Source organism: Eumetopias jubatus, unplaced genomic scaffold (assembly GCF_037043125.1).
Source record: "Eumetopias jubatus isolate StellerSeaLion01/CBP00866 unplaced genomic scaffold, mEumJub1_p1.0 scaffold_27, whole genome shotgun sequence".
NCBI classification, from domain to species: Eukaryota; Metazoa; Chordata; class Mammalia; order Carnivora; family Otariidae; genus Eumetopias; species Eumetopias jubatus.
In genome coordinates, this window is record NW_028274833.1 from 1,692,860 (window position 1) to 1,707,977 (window position 15,118).

The 15,118-nt window shown below is 38.2% G+C and overlaps 1 protein-coding gene and 1 pseudogene across 1 annotated transcript; both read left to right on the top strand.

Annotated features, from left to right (window-relative positions):
- The first annotated feature begins 4,427 nt into the window (after positions 1-4,427).
- On the top strand, positions 4,428-12,264 carry LOC148162019 (uncharacterized; annotated as a pseudogene).
- A 671-nt stretch (positions 12,265-12,935) lies between these two features.
- On the top strand, positions 12,936-15,111 carry LOC148162020 (uncharacterized). Its single transcript, XM_088020456.1, is given in 3 exon segments — positions 12,936-13,740; positions 13,743-14,572; positions 14,671-15,111. Coding segments are annotated over 3 exon segments (2,076 nt in total).
- The last annotated feature ends 7 nt before the right edge of the window (positions 15,112-15,118 follow it).

A 15,118-nucleotide genomic window follows, 5' to 3' on the forward strand; every position in this document is an offset into this window, starting at 1 on the left:
AATGTCTTCCAGCTCACTGTTCTGATTTGTTATTGAGTTCTTCATCTGCAACTGCTTCTTTTTTATATTTTCTATCTTTGTGTTATGATTTTCACTGAAGTGTCCACTCTTTTCTCAGTCCAGTGAATACATTTATGATCATTACTTTAAATTTTTTATTAGGCATATTGCTTATCTCCATTTCATTTAGCTCTTTTGCTGTGCTTTTTGTGTCATTCTTTCATTTGTGATGTTATATCTGTCTCCTCATGTTGTCTAACATTTGTGTTTATTTCTATGTATTAGGGAGGTCAGCTACATATCCTGGTTTTTAAAGTAGTAGTCTTTTTATTTTTTGCTAATTTTTATTATATTATGTTAATCACCATGCAAGAAATCATTAGTTTTTGATATAGTGATCCATGATTGACTGTTTGTTTATAACACCCAGTGCCCCATTCAGTACGTACCCTCTTTAATACCCATCACCGGGCTAACACATCCCCCTAACTCCCTCCCCTCTAGACCTTCAGTTTGTTTCTCAGAGTCCATAGTCTCTCGTGGTTTGTATCCCCCTCCAATTTACCCCCCTTCATTTTTCCCTTCCTGCTACTTTCTTTTTTTATTTTTTTAACATGTAATGTATTATTTGTTTCAGAGGTATAGGTCTGAGATTCAACAGTTTCACACAATTCACAGCGCTACCAATAGCACATACCCTCCCCAATATCTATCACTCAGCCACCCCATCCCTCCCAGCCCCCACCATTCCAGTAAGAAGAAATCTTGTATTGCCCTATAGTGCAGTGTCCAATGGGTACTCAAGCATCTCCTATTTGTTCCTGCATTTGTGCTATATTTTGGTTAAGGCTTATTTACCTTTACTTCAGTTGGCTGCAGTATTCCTCCCCATGTCTGCTGTGGATGCATTGGGCAGAGTTTGGTCCCTGTGCTGTTAAGGAGTGGTCTGGAGCTGGCGATGACTTGTATTTGGGTCACACAAGATGCCTGACCTCAGCGCATTTGCTGAACTGCATTCAAACAAGATTGTATGTTGTCACACAACTACTAAGTGTGGTTATGTTCCCATTACCATATGGTAGGATTCACTTTGGAGTGGTACCAATCCCTGCTGGTTGGTACTCAGCTCAGGCTCCTTGCAAGAGTGTGTTGGGACAAGAGCTAATTTAGATGGATGATTGTGGGAAGTCTGATCTGCTAGTCTTTGAGTACTTTTCTAAGCTGGGTGCACTGATGTAGTTGTTATCTTGGTATGACTATGGGATGAGGTGAGCTTAGAGTCTTCCTACTCCACCATCTTTTCTAGTTAACTTTTAGAATAATTAAAAACACAGCATAAAAACCCCTGATGCCTGTTATGGGTAGAGGGACATTATACATTGTTAATATTGGGTAAATATCTTCCTCTGTAGCTTTATGTTGCTTCCACTCTCATTTTTACTTATTTACACTAGATTTCTTTAAATGTCTTAGACACTGCATGGTTTATTTCCTCATTTAGGCATCTAAACAAACAGTAGGAACTCTATTCCTTGTCCTATTTTGTTTGCTTAATTTTACTCATCACCCAGATTTCAATGTAAGCATTAGTTTAATAGCATTTTATAATCAATTTATCCATTATTCATTATTATAACATTGTGCTCTCCTTTTTACTAATTCATAATATAAAATTTAGCTTTAAAACATTTTGAGGGCTATCATAATGCTTAAACTATTACAGTAGTGCCTTTCACAGAATAGTTAAAAAGAGAACGAAAAAACAAACAGTGGGGTTGCTGTGGAAATACAGGAAAAGTTTACTTATTGAGTTTCATCTGCTGGAAGACATTAGTTTTATTTAAGTTTTTATTTAAATTCTAGTTATTTAACATACAGTGTAATATTGTTTTCAGGAAGTGACTCATCCCTTACATATAACACCCAGTGTTCATCACAAGTCCCTTCTTAATATTAATCACCCATTTAGCTCATCCTCAGCCCACCTCCCCTCCAACAACCCTACTTTGTTCTCTATAGTTTAACTACTATGATTTGCCTCCCTCTCTTTTTTCCCTTCCCCTGTGTTCATCTGTTTTGTTTCCTAATTCCACATATGACTGACTTATTTTGCTTAGCATAATACCCTCTAGTTCCATTTATGTCATTGCAAATGGCAAGATTCATTATTTTTGATTGCAGATAATATTCCATCATATGTATACCACATCTTCCTTGTCCATTCATTACTCAGTGGACATCAGGGCTCTTTCCATAGTTAGGCTTTTGAATTTAATGCTGCTATAAACATTGGGGTGGATGTGCCTCTTTATTTGGTATTTTTGTATCCTTCGGATAAGTACCTAGAGGTGCAATTGCTGAGTCATAAGGTAGCTCTATTTTTAACCTTTTAAGGAACCTCCATACTATTTTCCAGAGTGGTTGTACCAGTTTGCATTCCCACAAAGAGTGTAAGAGGGTTCCCATTTCTCTGCATCATCACCAACACCTGTTTCTTGTGTTAGCCATTCTGACAGGTGGGAGGTGATATCTCAGTGTAGTTTGCATTTGTATTTCCCTGATGATGAGGATCTTTTCGTGTGTCTGTTGGCCGTCTGGATGTCTTCTTTGGAAAAATGTCTGTTCATGTCTTCTGCCCATTTCTTAACTGGATTTCTTATTTTCTGGGTTTTGAGTTTGATCATTTCTTATAGACTTTGGCTACTAACCCTTTATCAGATATGTCATTTGTAAATATCCTCTCCCATTCCATTGGTTACCCTTTTGGCTTGTTGATTATTTCCTTCATTGTGCAGAAACTTTGTATCTTGATGAAGACACAAGAGTTCATTTTGGTTTTGTTTTCCTTGTCCCCAGAAATGTGTCTAGTAAGAAGGTGATATCACCAAGATTCAAGAGGTTACTGCTTGTGTTCTTCTCTAGAGTTTTAAGGAGGGCAGGTGTGATAAGCACTTGGTGTTATATGCAACTAAGGAATCATTGAACACTACATCAGAAACTAATGATGTACTATATGTTGGCTAACTGAACAAAATAAAAAAGTAAATTAAAAAAAATAAATTGATCCCATTTACAATTACACCAAAAACCATGAGATACCTACAAATAAACCTAATCAAAGAGGAAAGAGATCTGTAGTCTGCAAAAGTTGAACACTTCTGAAAAAAAAATTGAAAGGGACACAAAGAAATGGAAAAATGTTCCATGCTCATGGATAGGAATAAAAACCATTGTTAAAAGCCCCATAGTTCCCAAAGCAACATACACATTTAATGCAGTCCCTATCAAAATACCACCAGCATTTTTCACAGAGCTAGAACAAACTAACCTAAAATTTGTATGGAACCGGAGAAGACTCCCAAGTAGCCAAAGCGATCTTGAAAAAGAAAACCAAAGCTGGCGCCATCACAATTCAAGACTCCAAGCTCTATTACAAAGCTGTCACCAAGACAGTATGCTTTTGGCACAAAAACAGACACATAGATCAATGGAACAGAATAGAGAGCCCAGAAATGGACCTTCAACTCTGTTGTCAACTAATCTTCAACAAAACAGGAAAGAATATTCAATGGAAAAAAGACAGTCGCTTCACTAAAGGGTGTTGGGGAATTGGGCAGCCACATGCAGAAGAATGAAACTGGACCATTTCCTTATACCATACACAGAAACAGACTCAAAATGGAATAAAGTCTTAAATGGAAGACATCAGATTTTGCCATTGCCCTCTTTTTTCTGTTTTTAATTGCTGTTTTAAACAAGGACATGGTAGAGATAAAGCATTTTTTAGGCATTGTCAGAATGGAATTCAAATAATAAAATTGCTGACCAGAAAGATAGAAAGAACTCAGATAAATTCATGAAGCTTACTTCACAGGTATCTCATGACTACTATCATATGAAATATATATTTATTCTTATATAATTGATTTATATTTTCTCTCCAGTCCAGCAGAAACTACCCTTAACTAATATATTCCTCCACTGAATTAAAAAACTTAGGAAGGCCAAGGCTTCTTGTCCTTAGATTTATGTGTTCAACTTATGGCACACTCCATATGAGAGTAGTTAAATATTTATTAAATTGTTGCTCTTTGCCCAAGATTGTCATCAGAGAGAAGTGTTTGTAGCTCTTGAGTTAATTTTCTACAACTGTAGTTTCTATCATTTTCATAATGATTTATAAGTTATTTTAAACCGTTATTGATCAGTATTTCATCAACTTCTGTGTTAGATCATGTGGATCTAATTCTTTCAATTAGTATATATATGTGGCAGGTATGTAAAGCTACATGGTAATGCCAGATAGATTATATTCTTTAAAAAGTGTGGAATGGGGTATTTCATTGTCTCACTCCAAAAATGAAAGTCAATATTGAACTACATAAAAGTTTGTTTCAATTTTTAAGTTACATTTAACTTGAGTAAATATGGGTAACATTTCTAGTTGGGTGATCATAATAGAAGAAGGCAGTTTTCTCATAAGTAGGTATTATGATGTCAGACATTCTATATGCTATAATTTCAATCCCAACACTGGCAACTACTCAACTAGAACCCTATCTTGCATTCACATCCACTTGAGCCAACATGAGATCTCACTTTGCTTCTGTCAGTTTTGGGGACTGTTTTTTCACTGCTGTGGTGGTAATTTACAGATAAATTGGATTTTTTTCTCCTCTGTTTGTGTTATTACTGGGGAAATATTTTTATTTTCCTTAACTTTTAAAAATATCTTCTGTTTTTCTCCTTGATGTTTATGTCATTTCCTACTTCTTATCATGTTTGTCTTTCATCTAATCTTACATTTTGCCACTTTTATTTATGTTTCTCATTCTTCTCTATGTTCTCTTATTTCACATCTTCAACAAATGAAAGTTAGGATGACAAATCTCAATAATCATTCAGCAATATGTTGTTTTCATGTTATATTTACCTCTTCTCCTCCCTATCTGTCCATTTAGTACCCAGTTCTCAAAAGCAGTGGTTAAGCTCATTGACCCCAATGATTGCCCCATTGACGCATCCAGCAACATCCCATGGCTAGGGTCCATGGCTGAAACCTGCCAGGGCATTATTCTGAGTCAGTGGTGGATCCTCTCCACAGCCAGCTGTCTGAATATACCGTAAGTACAGTTAGAATCGTGATAAAGGGATCATAGTTACCTATACATTTTATATTTGTTTTGTCAAAATTAATTTTATTTGCGTTGAATAGTGATGCATTCAAGGGACATTGTCTTTGGAAAATAACATATTAAAAATGAAGCTTGGAGTTCTAAATATCAAATTCTATTCAGTGTGCAATGTAGAGCCTCATTTTACAGGGATGTAAATAGAAATTTGTTGGATTACATTAACATTTCAGGTTAAATGAAGTTTAATGAACTGTTTTTCTCAGTCTAATTTCATTATGCTTTCTTCACATTTCTATTCCTTTAGGAAACATTTGGACTCTGACATTTCAGCAGTCATTGACCAAGAAGATATCTTACTTGGCCATAAAATATGCCTGCACCCCAGTTTGGATCCGCAAGGTGGAATGGATCCAATGAAATGAGACATAGGAGTCGTCCTCCTACTGTACCCTATCAGGGTGGGGGGGATACTACTTTATCACACTTATAACATCTTCTGGAAGAGCCGTTATAACTGCCAGTACAGACACTGCAGGGTATACCAATATCAGAGTAAGCTCAAGAGTCATGTTCTGTCATATCATAAATGTAGCTCATATAATGATATAGAAAAAATCAAAGCAAAACATTGCAAAAATAAAATAGGATGTCAAAAAATCTTGTAAATAATTAAGTCCATATTACTCCACTTCACATGGAGAAAGGAGGAAAAGTGACAATATTATGGGTTATAATATTCTGTGTTCTATTACTTAAGAGGGATTTAGGAACAGCTAAAAAATACAAGAAAGTATGAAATAAGTGTGTATGAGATTAGATGGAAGGAAAGAAGAAGTCAGAGTATCTCAGTAATTTTGTGTGATTAAAAGATTGAAAGTTATACCAACCTAGTAGTAAATCATAATAATATAATAACCCATACCTCATAATCCTTTCTATCTCTATTCCTTCAGACCACAATATCTTTGGAACCAGTATCAAAAAGCTGTCAGTTCAGCTGCTGGACCTCTCATTCTGCCACCATCAACATATCCACCTAACTAAAAGTAACAACTTATGCATCTGGAGTCAGCCACAAGGAGACTGCTGGGTACTTACTGTATAAGGGCAGAGTTACCATTGGGGGAAGATGTAAAGATATATGTCAAATGTAAAATGGATACAAGTTCATTTATGCAAGATGAATAAGTTCTGGAGATCTGCTGAACAACCTAGTGTATATAGTTAACAATCTTACACTGTACACTTAAAAATTTAAAAGAGTTCGATGACATGTTGACTCTTACTCCCTTAATAAAAAAGAAAGTTTCTTTACTTTCACATGCAATCCACAGGTGTAATGTTTATGTGATTATATAATTATACATACATTATTTCAAAAAAAGATTCAAAGATATATTTATTCTTAAGGTCACAAATAAAGCAGGAATAGTTTCATCAATAAAATTTCAGAATTAGAAAATTTGCTAAAATATATTCGAAGCAATGGAAAGAACAGGTCATCCTTGGATTGGGTTGTTAGAATACAAACAGAACTCAGTTTTACAAATACAAACTGAGTACTTAAAAGTCTTCAGTTATGAGGTATAATTATTATCTCTCCATCCTGAAGGTACACAAATATTGTAACTGAATTAGTGATGAGGAGTACCTGCTACCAATATATATTTTTAAAGAGTATTGTGACCTTTTTTCCGAAAGCTCAACTTAGAAGATATGTAGTAATATTTGTGTTATATACTACATGTAGTAATATTTAGTTTGTAACAGATAAAATTTAAGAAGTCACAAATGGCTACAAAGAAATTTAAGGCAAAAAAAGTGAAAGGCAAAAATAAAAACATTTAAAATTTACAAATAAGGAAGATGTTAAAATTTGTGATGGAAAAGGGATATGGGGTGATATCAAATTCTTCTTAATAACCATATTGCCAACACTTTGTCAAGCCCAAAAGACCAAAGAGTTGAAACCAATATTTGAGAAATTTGAAATTAAGAAAGACAAGGTAACCACAGTGTTGTACATTACAAATTGATAGGTTACATAGAGGAAACAGGCCTGGTCCCAGTTCTTAGAAAATCCCGATTTTCTGGGCCTGGTCACCAGACTTTATGATTTGATAGGAGAGAGTAGTGCAGTAATTTAGTAAAAATATAATTTTGTTAATGTTCTCATAGAAATCTTTATTGTGAACAGTGGAGATAACAATTATATCTACATTTGGATAGATGAAGGCATACTTAAAATTTTGAGAGGAAAGTAGCTGTTCACAATAGAAATAAGATGTGCAAATGTAATGACCATTTAATGCATAGAAAATATTTGAGTGGTAAAATTTGTAAGGGGCCCATGATGGTAAGAAAAATATTTAAAAAATGAGAAAAGAAAATTTCTTTTGACCAATTATGAAGTAATGGTGCCTGGACTTAGTTGTTGAAGTCCTTGGAGTCACAGAAAGATTTTAATGCAAAAAAATGTATTTTAGAAGAATCAAATATTTTCTGTTCTGGAAGGTGGGATGAAAGATGGCCTTTAAAATTAAATTAAAGTAGTCAGATTTATTTAGGAATCTAACCAACAAAGTCTATTAAAGTACCTTTGTACTCTCCACATTTATTCCCTCAAAATGGTCTGGCATGAACTGCAAAAACAATAAGGAATCATTCATTCATTAAATAATGATTTCCTAAACATGATTTGGTGCTATGCTAAGATTTAGCAGTTTAAAAAAGCATATAATTATCCTTATCCAAATGAACTTATTCCCAAGCTAACAATTGTTTCCCAAGAAAATAATGAAGATGTGCTATTAAAATAGGAGAAATGCAGAAGATCTTTAAAAATGTTCTATTTGACCAAAAACTTAAGCCCTTGAGAAATCAACCCAACTAAATCCCATGAGGGAAGCCAATTCCAGGCAAAGGATACTACTGTGGAAAAATTTCTCTGAAGAATGAAACAAATATGATGGTACCAAAATGAACAGAGGAAAATTGTTGAGCTGATATCAGAAACTAATAACACCTTTGGATTTTACTCTGAATATCATCCTGCCTGCCAGGAGGAACAAAGCATGGAATAAGTTTGGGTATGAGAGAATAGCAGAAATGACGATGGTTTGAAAATAAATGAGGACAACTTGAACCAGAGTAATGACGTGGAGTGATAACGATAAACACAGTCATTACATATGATTGTGTAAGTTGTGCCCTGCCTAGAAATACTCAGCAAAGGGAATAAGTGATATCCAAATAAAGAATGTTGACTATGTAATTGCTATTTAGAGCGTGGGAGTTTTCTCTAAATATCCTTTGTAATTTGGTTTTTCTCCTACAAATGGAGTTACAATTATGTGTGTGTAAGTTATTCTGGAGCTTTATGAAGTATGTACCAGGTAACATTTATTATTTTTCACCATGTCATATGGATATATGGTAGAAAAATATATAAATCTTATGTATTTCAATGTATTTGTAGATAATATGTGTATAATATATAAATATTATTTATGACATACATGTGTAGCCATATATTTTATAATTTATATATTATATATTTACATATGACTTATGTTAAATATATTTTAATATAGTCTTACTATTTATGTTTGTCTGCCCATTTGTCCCATATAAATAGGGCTTATCTTTTTTTCTTCATTCAGGTACAGCAGGGTAGTCCTGTTCTCTGCCTCTTTGGCAACCACTGGGAACTGGTTGGTCAGTGAATCCTCAATGGCCTGTTATGACCCTGTTCTTGTCATCAAGACAGTCCCATATTTATCTTGGATGAAATGGCTTATCAAGACATCTCAGAAGCCTTTGGATCCTATTTTTCCCTACCCTGCAATTTTACTCCTGGGGTAGAATATCGTCCACAAGACAGCCTTAGCCTGAACAGGGGTACTGCCATTTTGAGCTCCCACAGATTCTCTGTATAGTCACGGAAGAGAAGATTAGGCACTTTCCCCCTGAACAGACAGTGCCAGAATCCTCCTCCCATATTTTTTCATTTAAATAATACACTTTTCCTGGCAGTAGACAGTTTCACCTTCAAGCTAGTCAGTTCTCCTCAACTAGCAAATTCCCAATGATACAATCTTGGACATCTCTTGTTACCAAACAGCGGGATCCCCCTGATATTTCTGAGCCCTGGAATACCCCAATAGCTGGTACTTCTGAAACTTTGGTTCTTTCTGGACCCCCAAAGTCTCCAACACCTGATAAATCTATACCCTGGGACCTTTCTCAGAAAGATACAATGAAATATCAATACCAAACTATGACCAATTCAGTAAACCCCTGGGTTAATCCTTTAGCTGGTATCATTGGGCTTCATACTCTACCACTAGTTAGTTCTGCTATATCCTGGGATTTGTTTTCAAGTGGCATAGATGGATCCCAACTTCTTTCTGGCGTTAATACTGTACAGTTTCAAGTTCAGTCTAGTAAGGTTCCTTTCCATGATCAACTTCTAGCTAGACCCTGGCTAGAAATTACCCCTGACATTGGACCTTGGACACATTCTGTACCTGATAAAACAGGAACAGTGATGCAGATACAATCGAGTGAAGAGAATATTGGAAGCCAAATACACTATGTGGTCAATAGAGTTCACACTGCTTTTAAACCAGTAATTTATAACTTGAATTCATGGGTTCCTTTAACAGTTAATAAAAATGAATTCTGGACTCATTCCACGCTAAAAGCAGATGGATCTCAGTATCCTACAGTAACTCTTACGTTGGAACCCGGGTTTCAGTCAGTCTTAAATTTAGATGGATCCCAAGAACTTACAGAAAAGACTAATGAATACTGGATTCTCCCTGAATCTAAGTCAGCTCAATTGTGGACTTCTTCAGCACTTAATATGCCTTTCACTTGGGTACCATCTGCAAGCAACACTATTTAGTCTTGGGCAGAATATAATACCAGTCTGAGCAAAGCCTCAAGTCAAATGGATAGAATAAGTCCATTGAGTAAACGTGAATCTTTTATGGTCAAACCCCAGATTCAAACTGCAGATACAACCTGGTTTTTGACACATACTATTACAAATGTTATTAAGCCTTTTTTTCAGTATAAAGCTGATACAACCAGGCCCTGGACTAAACCTGAAGCTGACATAATTCACACCTGGACCCAGCCAGAAACCCAGGCAAGAAAACCACTGACTCAGCTGAAAGCAGATATAATCAGACCATGGTTACAGACTAAAACTGAAAGAATCAGACACTGGATTCAGCCTAAGTTTCAAATAGCCAAACCTAGAGCCCAGACTGAAAATGGTAAAGACAAACATTGGACCCAGTCAGAAGCACATATAATTAGATCCATGACACACACTGAAATTGAAACTGTCAGACTTGGGAACAAACCAAAAGCTGGTACAGCCATATCCTGGTTTTGGACTCAATCTAATCAAATGAGAGCAAGGTCTCAGCCAGACTTTCAAACACTCTACCCTTGGACTCAGCCTGAAGTTGACATATTGGGACCATGGACTCAGTCCAAAGCTAACAGCATCCAACCATGGATGAAGCCTGAAGCACTGACATTCAGAATCTGGTCGCAGTCTAAAGATAATACAATTACACCCTGGACAGGGCCAGAAGCTGATGTAGCGAAACTTTGGTTGCAAATACAAGCCGAAACATTCAGACATGGAGCCCACTTGAATCTCAGACAAACATCTCCTGGTCTGAGCTTGAAGCTGATAGAGTCAGATCTTGGTTGTATACTCAAATGCATACATTCAAACCTTGGATTGAGACAGAATTTCAAACAGCCCATTCCTGGACCCAACCTGAAGTTGATATAGCCAGGCTTTGGACTAAATCTAAGGCTGACAATGTCAGACATTGGTTCCAGACTGGAGTGGAGACACCCACAAAGTGGACAGAGCCAGTATCCCAAGTAGGCCACCACTGGATACAGTCCAAAACAGAAATAGTTAGGCCCTGGAACCAACCTGTGGCAGACAAGTTAAGAGCCTGGATACAACATGACTTTTACAATGTAAGGCCCTGGGATGAGCTTTAAGGTGATAAAGTTAGATTCTGGACGCAGTCTGAATCTGACATAAGCCTTGGATTCAGCCAGATGTGGGTATAATCAATCCCAGGGCACAAAATGAAGCTGATACATCAACACCATGGGCATGGGTACAGGCTGAGACTCCAGAAGTTAATCCCTGGGGACAGTCTGAAACTGAAACAGTTATACTCTCAACACAGGGAGAAACTTCAGCAATTAATCACTGGACAGATATTTTAGCTGATATTATCACAACATGGGCAAAGACTGAATTTCCAGGACAAAGGCTCTTGACGTATCCTTTGTCTCGTATAGTCACACAGTGTACTCAGCCTGAACTGCCAGTGGCAAATCTCTGGACACAGCCTGTAGATGATACAGTCACTCATTGGAAGCAGGGTGAACCTTCAGAAATAAATTCAGAAGTTCAGAAACAAGAACTGTAGCTGACACAGCCATCTGGACACAGGCCAAATCTCCAGCAGTGAATCCCTGGTTACAGTCTGAAAATGATACAGTCATATCATGGACCCAGGATGAGTCCCTAGCGGTAAATCCCTGGACAAAGCCTATGGCTGATACAGTCACACAATGGGGCCAGGGTGAACCTTCAGAAGTACTTCCTTGGGTGAAAATTGTAGCTGATACACCATGGATGCAGGCTGAGTCCCAAGCAGTAAATCCCTGGATACAGTCTGAAACTAACACAGTCCTTCTTTGGACGCAGGCTGAATCTCCAGCAGTAAATCCCTGGATAGATACTGTAGCTGGAGCAGGCACACAATGGACTCAAGCTGAATCTCTAGCAGTAAATTCTTGGACCCAGCCTGTAGCTAATACAGTCACACTATGTACTCAGAATGAGTCTCCATTATTACATTCCTTGAAAAAGTCTGAAACTCATTAATTGACAACATGGACTCTGACAGAAACTTTAGCAGGAAATTCCTGGAGGCAGTATGAAACTGATAGTGCCTCAATGTGGACCAAAAAAGGAAATCTAGAAGTAAAACCCTGGGCACAATCTGAAACTGATACAGTCACAACTTGGACCCAGGCAGAAACTCCAGGAGTAAATTTGTGCCACAACCTGTAGCTGAAATAGTTCCACCATGGACCATGGCTGAATCCCCAGCAGTAAATCCCTGGACAGAGACTGAGACTGTATTTGATGGTATTATACCATGGACCCAGGTTGAATCTCCAGCAGTAAATCCTTGGACACAATCTATAGCTAATGTAGACACACTATGCACCGTGACTGATTCTATAGCACTAAATTCTTGGACAGAGCCTATATCTGGTAATGTTATACAGTGGACCCAGAGTGAACCTCCAGCCATAAATCAATGGACATGAACTGTGTTAGATACAGTCACATCATTTACTGAGGATGAATTTCATGCAGTAAAGACCTGGACAGACCCTTTGGCTGATGCCACATTGTGGACCCAGACTGAAACTCCAGTAGTAAATCCCTGGTCAGAGACTGTAGTTTTCACTGTCACACCATGGACCCAGACAAAATCACCAGTAGTAAATCCACTGATAGAGGCTATAGCTGCCACATTATTACCATGGAATCAGGCTGAATCTGCAGCAGTAAATCCATGGATAGATGCTGTAGGTTTCACAGTAACACTATTGACTCAGGATCAGTCTCCATCAGTGAAAACCTGGACAGAGTTTGTGGCTTTCACAACTGCACCACTGACTCAGGCTGAATCTCTAGTAATAAACTCTGTGTCACAGGGAGTATCTGGTACAATGTTACTATGGAACCAAGCTGAATCACCTCTAGTCTATCCCTGGGCACAGTCTGAAACTGATGCAATCACACAGTGGACTCAGGGTGAATCTCTAAATGTAAATCCTTGGACACAACCTTTGGCTGACACAATCACACCATGGACCCCTGGTGAATCCCCAGTAGTAAATCCCTGGACAGATGCTGTAGGTGACACAGTAACACCAATGAACCTAGTCGAATCTCCTTCAGTACATCCCTGGACAACATTTGAAATTGATACTGTCACACTCTGGACACAGGCAAATTCTGAAATCATAAATCTCTTGACACAGGCTATAGTTGATATAGTCACACGGTGGACCCAGGCTAAATCTCCTGCAGTGAATCCCTGGACAGAGTTTGAAACTGATACACTCACACCCTGGACCCAGGCTGAATTTGCTACAATAAATCCATGGACCCAGCCCAAAACTAATCTCCTCACACTACAGACACATGGTAGATATCCAGCATTAAATCCCTGGGCACAGCCAGGACCTGACACATTTACATCATGGTCTCAGGTTGAGTCTCCAGCAGTAAATCCATGGACACAAACTGAAACTGACACAATCACAACATGGACCTAGGCTGAATCTCCTGTAGTAAATCTCTGGACACAACCTGAAAATGTTAAAGTCACACCTTGGATCCAGGATGAATCTCTTGCAGTAAATACCTGGACACAGACTGAAAAAAACACAATCACACCATGGACTCAGAATGAATCACCAGAAGAAAATACCTGGACAGAGGTTGTTTCTGAAACAGCCATACCATGGACCATGGATTTTTTCCAACTATGAAGCCCTGGATAGAGACTAAATTTGATAAAGTTACACCAGGCACCAAATCTCAATTTTCAGAAGTAAAACTTTGGACACAGCAGTTCCCCAAAATATTGGATACTGAAACTGGTACAGTCAAAAGGTGGACTAAGTCTGAATATCCACCCTTAATTCCCAGGATAGAAGCTATAGCTTCCATAGTCCCATTATGGACCCAGGCTGAATCTCTAGCTGTAAATCAGTGGACACAACCTGTAGCTTATAGAGTCACAGAATGGACACAGACTAAATCTCCATCAGTAAATACTTGGACTCAGGTTCAATTTCTGGCAGTAAATCCCTGGACACAGTCTGAATCAGAGTATAACTCTCCAGCCCTAAAACCATCAGTTGAGGCTGATGCTAGTATAGTCACATTGTGGACTCAGAATGAATATCCAGAAGTAAATCCTTGGATAGAGCCTGTAGCTTCCTTAGTCATGCCATGCACACAAGCTGAATATCCAGCAGTAAGTTCATTGACACAGGCTGTAGCTGATACAATTATCCTGTGGCCTCAGGCTGAATCTCCAGCATTAAATCCCTGGACAAAGTCTGTAGCAGATACAGTCAGAGTGTGGGCCCTGGATGAATCTTCAAGAGCAAAACCTTGGACACAGATACTAGCTTCATCAGATATATTTTGGACCCAAGCCAAAACAGTAATTCCTTGGTCTACTTTTGAAATATTCGCACAATTCACTCATATTCAAACTGTAGTGGTTAGAGCTTGGACACAATTTGAGAGGGACACAGTCACAGCCCTAACTCAGGGTCAGGCCCTTGCTGTGAATCCCTGGACAGAGATTATCACTTCCAGAGTCACACCATGGATCCAAGCTGAATTTCCAGCAGTAAATCCCTGGACAGAGACTGTTGCTCCCAGAGTCACGTCATGGACCCAAGCTATATCTGTAGCAGTAAATCCAGGGACAGACGCTGTCACTTCGAGAGGCATACCATGGATCCAAGTAGTACTTCTGGTAGTAGTAAATACCTGGACAGAGGCTGTCACTTCCAGAGTGATGCCATGGACTCAATCTCCTACAGGGATAAATCCCTGGACAGACACTGTCACTTCCAGAGTCACTCCATGGACCCAAGCTGTACCATCCTGGACAGAGGCTGTCACTTCCAGAGTCTTGCCAAGGACCCAAGCTGTACTTCCAGCAGTAAATCCCTGGACAGATGCTGGTGCATCCAAAGTCACACCATGGACCCAAGCTGTACCTCCAGAAGTAAATCCCTGGACAGACACTGGTGCATCCAGAGTCACACCCTGGATCCAAGCCATACCTCCAGCAGTAAATCCCTGGACAGAGGGTGATGCATCC